The 6,000-nt window shown below is 34.8% G+C and overlaps 1 protein-coding gene across 10 annotated transcripts in view; it reads left to right on the top strand.

Moving 5' to 3' along the window:
* The window catches only part of ACSL6 (acyl-CoA synthetase long chain family member 6), a 60,035-nt gene extending 54,385 nt beyond the window's left edge, over positions 1-5,650 (top strand). For all 10 annotated transcript variants that reach the window (XM_070234428.1, XM_070234421.1, XM_070234425.1 and 7 more), the window contains one exon: positions 1,989-5,650. In XM_070234428.1, the coding sequence (XP_070090529.1) occupies positions 1,989-2,126 (138 nt within the window). In that variant the 3' untranslated portion in view covers positions 2,127-5,650. The remainder of the gene's footprint in view (positions 1-1,988) is intronic.
* Positions 5,651-6,000: the final 350 nt, after the last annotated feature.

Consider the following 6,000-nt stretch of genomic DNA (forward strand, 5'->3'; position numbering starts at 1 on the left):
TAGGTGCTACAGCTTTGGACATTGTCCATATTCAAGGAAAGAAAAAAGGAGATTGAGTAGAGATCACTATGTCTGAACCTTTTGTTAGGAAAGCAAAAACTTACCCTTCTCACTAGCCAAAAATGGATCTCACAGCTACCTCTTAGTTGCAAGGGAAGCTGGAAAATCAGGAAACAGGATTGTCATGATTGGCATAGACTGTTTTGGCACCCAAACAAACCAGGGTTCTGTTTGGAAGGAGTAGGAAGAAGTTGGTAGTGGGTACTGGGAAAGCAACTGACTCTGCCCCCCAAAAGTGACCCACTCTGTGCGCTTGTCCCTATAGTAGCAGTATCATACTGCAACATCTCTTATTAGATTGTAAGTTCCATGTGGACAGGGACTGTCTTGTTCTTCTTTGTATCCCTGGTGCCTAACACAATTTCTGACACATAGTAGTTAGTCAATAAATATCAATTACACAAAACAACAAATGAATGTATATGTGTATTTAACACATATTTTGAATTAATTTTTAAAAGTCTATATTATAGCAATTCTATTTTTTATATATCTAATGTATATATATATTACACCAAAAAATCTATATGCAGCAATTATAACCCTGTTTGCTATTTAATGATATGGGTCTACTATCCCAACAAAATCACTGAATTTAGACCCAGTTGTTAGGATACAATTTCTTGGAGACAGTGTCACTCCAGGATTCAGCTTAAGTCCAGATCATAAAATTCTCATAGAACTGACAATGACCCTTTCAGCTGGAGCCCCACATGGGAAGAGTCTACCCAGGCCCTCCTAGAATAGTTCATATATCTCTCTGGCTCCCCATTCAGCTTTGCAAAGAGACTTTGTATGAGGAGGCCTGGTATCTGCCTCATGAAAATAGGCAATGTGAACACTAAGTTTGATCCCTCCATGCCTCCTTCGAATAGGTGTGATAAAATTCCATCGCAGAACATTTTTTTTTAATGTAGACTCATCATGTCCCCCCTAGACTTTATGTTCCTCCTATGATTGGTACCCCCATCCATGCAGCCATCCAAGCCAGAAACCTAAGAATCCTTGAGGCTGCCTCCCTCTTTCCTACATCTTGCCCATTTATCTCTGAATCGTTCTTAGAACAGCTTGCTTGTCTCTGTCTCTGCCACTGTCCTAAGTGTAGGCCCTTATCTTCTCCCTCATGGACTGGCCAGATCCTTCTGATTAGTTTCCCTGCTTCTAATATTAATGTTCTTAAAAAACATTTTCAGATTTCTCTTGGAAAGATCTTTCTAAAATGTGTATTCAGCCATGTCATTGCTCTGTATAAAAACCTTCAGTGTCTTCCTATTGTCTTCAGCATAAAGTTTAAGCTCCTTTGTAAACTGTCCCATCTAACACTTCAGCTTCATCTCTCACACCCGTTACCTCCTACTTTATGTAACTACAACAAGAAACCACATGGATTTCCTTTCTCACACTGCCATTTCTCACTCCCATAGCTTTGTTTTTGGAGTTGCCTCTCCCTAGAATGCCCTTTTCCACCCACCTCTCCTCCTTTGCTGGTTAACTCTTACTCATTCTGAAAAACACTCACCTGATTGGGGAAGTCTTCTCTGACTACTCCTCCCTCTCCCCTACCATAACTGAGTTAGGTGACCTTTATCCTGTGCATACCATGCTAATAACTGCCCAGTGTGTCTGTTCTACCGGATGCGAATGTGCACTCCCTAAGGGCGAAGGCACTCATGATTCCTGTTAGTATCCTTAATGTCTAGAGTAAGCAACCAATCTATTTCTGTTGACTGGCTAAAGGAAGTAGTAGAAAGGAAAAAAGGTGGCAATAGGCTGAAATGTTATTAACATAATTTTGACTTTTAAATAATTTAAGTGTAGTGTTTTTATATCAATATATCTATTTCCATATGCACATTTATTTTTATCATGTATGCTATAAATGCTGTGTTATATTCCTGATAAAGATGTATTCTTCATTTGGTTTTTAGGTTAAAGCCATTCACATCCACTCTGATATGTTCTCAGTTCAAAACGGCTTGCTGACACCAACACTAAAGGCTAAGAGACCTGAGCTGAGAGAATACTTCAAAAAACAAATAGAAGACCTTTATTCAATCTCCATGTGAAGTTCAAGGAAAGTTCTTCTCAGTACAATGGACTGTGTAGCAATATGATAGTTATTCTTGAAAGTAATGAGTCAGAATGATGCAAATGAAAATGAATAAGCTTGTGACTTTATGACTGAGCCTTTTTCTGTTCCAAGAGGTCTTTAACAATATTTTCTCTGTCATCACTGAGTACACTTTATTTTTATTAAAATGATATTGTAGCAAGCTGCTAAAAATATCACAAATGGCAATGTGAAAATCAAGACTTTTCTCAAGAACCGTGTACCACTAAAAGTAATTATTCTCAATGTTCACGGAACTCCTATTAAAACATAAAGGAAAACATAACTGATACATTGTACTTAATTATTTTTGAATAGTAACCATATACAGCAAATATCTAGGCAATGTGGACTACCTCATTCAATAACTGATGTCAAAAAATCACTATTAAATCAGACTTAAAAAAATCAAAACTAGGTGTATAGAATCATGCTAAAACAAAACATGATAACTCACATTCTACATAACTTCAGATTCTTTAAACATGACAATCCTTATTGATGTGAAAAGTTTTCTCTTGAATTTTTACATTTGTCCATGAAAAATTCAAAATCAGATATTCTTAAAACAAATGTTATATTTATGTAACATTTTACAAAGATCTTTCAATTCATTTTCTCACTTATTAAACTCATTAAAATATTCAGGAACTACAAGAAATATAATGTAAAACTACTTCAAGGATAGTATGTATAGATTCATGGACTTCTTACCATAATGAATTCTATGAGATGTCTGTTGACTCTACAATGGATGGACCTTTGGGGAAGACTTGGGAGAAGAAACCCAGAATTATTTCTCAGGGTGGCAGCCATTAATGTACTTAATTTTCCTTGCTGGGTTCTTCCAGTCTTCCGTTTTCAATATGTCCGTCCTAGGCCTGGGAAACCAAATATGGCTATAATTCTGAACAATTTCACTTTTGTTCAGTTAGACAGGATGTGGGAAGGTGAGGATGTTATTTCCAAATGAAATAATTTTTCATCAACATAATTTTGAAGAACCTCTTCAAAATGCCCCTAGAAAACTTTTTAAGTCCATCATAGATAAATATCTCCTTAGGGCATAATTCCATTCATAAAATTTTTAGATGCTTCTAGGCTTAACCACAAAAACCTCCTCTCTTGCATTATATTTAGATCTTTCTTACACCTGGGTGCCAATAATTTGATATAATTAAAGCCCAGCTTAGACAGCAATTAAGTTCCAAGCTACAGACGGTGCATCTGAAGAAGCAACTTCTTCTAATAGAGACAGGACTCCAAAAAGCAGAGATGGGGGCAGTGTTCACAGTTCAGAAGCTCCTTTCCCCTGGAGCAAATCCAAACTGTAAATAAATGCTATTGGATAAAAACTGCATAATCACACAGGCCTACTGGATGAATCTGCATCAGTGATTGTGCATTTATATTTCAGTCTTGGCAAAAGTCGCCCACAGCTCATTTGATGTATTTATCCAATCTTTTACATATTCTTTTGGTGTATTTTCTCTGCAGACTCACTATTTGCACTTATAAATTTGACTTTTGCTAAATGAGCTAGTTCTATGCACATTAATTTTTAAAGGCATTTCTGAATAAACAAATAACTAAAAATGTCCAAGGCCACATCTATATGGCATTACTTTTTTATATTCAATATATATTTGACTAATTAAAAGAGAAAATCATCACCTGAATTGGATATTCATACTATTTTAAAGACAAGCAGCTTCACATCTAAAAGAAAATGAAGCTGTTTCCCTTTGTCTTCCCACTCAACTAAAATTTCATAGTTGGCTTTGTTTCCAAAAGGATTTTGGACAATGTAATATAAGCAAATAATTTAAAACTTATTTTGATTCTATTTATACCTCATAGTAGTTAGATATAACTGATTGTGGACAACTTAAGATTTCTTTTTCTCACTTTAAAGATCTTATGTTTCTACTAGCCTTCCTTATCTGTGTGAACATCATCACATTTGGGTCAAAAGACAGGTTATTGCAGATGTGCTGAGGAAAGTTAGGGCCCTAAACATACTGGATGTATATTTATCTATTCTTCTGTTTAATTTCACTGAATTTTTTAATAAAGGAGAAATGAAACAATATGTGTTAGAAAAATCCTTCTTCCTCCAGATTTCCCAACTTTATTTTGGGGGGAAAAAGTCTGCATTTCTCTTTAACCAATACAGAAAAAGGCTATGTACTTAAGACCTTCACATTCATAGAGGACATCAGATACGATTTAAGTCTGGAGGCATAAGAGAGGTCAATTCCTTAAGCATAAAGATGTTCTTAAATGTTTGGCCTTTTATCTGTTTCTCATTCCAATGTGTTCGTAATTCTCACATTTTACAAACTAATCTTGTTGTGTATATTATAAAATAGAATAGACACCAATTTTTTTTTTCCTTTGCCATAAAAGACGTCTTTATACTGTATCGTGATTCCTCTCCAGGTGAGAGGAAACTCTGACAAGGTGCGGCATTAGGCCTAGCTCCATGTATTAGGAACTCACAGACTCAGAAGTCCAAGGTATAAACATACCATGTCTCCCTCACGTGAGCAAGTCAACCTCTCATTCTGAATTTAGGTAAACCTGCAAGCATGAGAAAAATAGAACTTTCTATTGCACTTTTTATAGTCAGGTAGTGTTTTAGCAACTTGAAGTCAGCCAGCACTTAATTTGATTGTATGAGCCATCAAAGAACCAATAATCTTTTATTTTTCTGCGGAAAAGAAAATGAATTATTCTTTATTTTACAAATGTATAAAGCACAAATGTGATAGTTATTTAGAATACAAAATACTATAAAATGAATGTAAAGAATGGGAAAATATATTTTTGCATGAAAACAGACTACTTACAAACTTGCTTAATATCTCAGGAACAGAAAGAATGAATAATCATACATAAAACTGATAACTATATGTTGAGCTAAGTTGCTATATCTTCTTGCCTGTTTTTATTTTAAGGAAGCATATACATGAAAAGAAAAAAAAGATCCCGGTAGCCTGAATTTTCTCTCAAGTACGCTGCACAGTCCTGTCTGTGAATCTACAATTAAGTACAGTAAGAATGGGAATTAGCATTCAAGTGAGGACAAAGCCCTAAGTGAGAAACTCTCAGTTAGCACACTGGAATGGTTATAACCCAGAGGCAATAGACAAAAACCTGGAATACAAGCATTTCTAAACGTAGTCCCAAACTGAAAAGATTTTTGTGAGGTGACAAACATTCATGAGACTGGTTATTTTAATTTTCCTTGTTAAGTCATTGCAAGAATTGCATGGGGAAGAAATGGATATTTTTTGAAGAATTGCTTATTCTACTTTCAATTTTTAAAAATTGAGAAGATTAAAATATTACTTTTTAAATATGCATAAAATAACTGTAATTATATTTTTAGTTGCTTTGTTATAATAGCATGCATATCAAATATAAAATGCATTTATGAAAACTTTTGTAAAAAATAAAGATTTTTCATTTCTCAAAGTTGCTTGTAATTGCTATTTTATATGTTTATATAGCATAATCCCCTGATGTTAGTATATTTGGTAATCATCAATCATAGTGCTTATGGTAAACATGGTATCACGCTATATCACTAGTCAGCATACTCCACATTCTCTGTAAGGGTTCCAAAACTCCAAAGACTTATGGACTACCCCCCCCCCCCCCACCAGAGAGGCTCTCCTTTGCTTGACACATTTGTTGTTACCAAATGTGTCCTGGACTTAAATGTGTCCTGGATTTAAATAATTTTTAAACTTTTAAAAGAACAAATAACTGTATTCAAATCTTCCATCATGATGGGCCTTAAACAGTATTTCCATAATGTCTTT

Source organism: Equus caballus, chromosome 14 (assembly GCF_041296265.1).
Source record: "Equus caballus isolate H_3958 breed thoroughbred chromosome 14, TB-T2T, whole genome shotgun sequence".
NCBI lineage: Eukaryota > Metazoa > Chordata > Mammalia > Perissodactyla > Equidae > Equus > Equus caballus.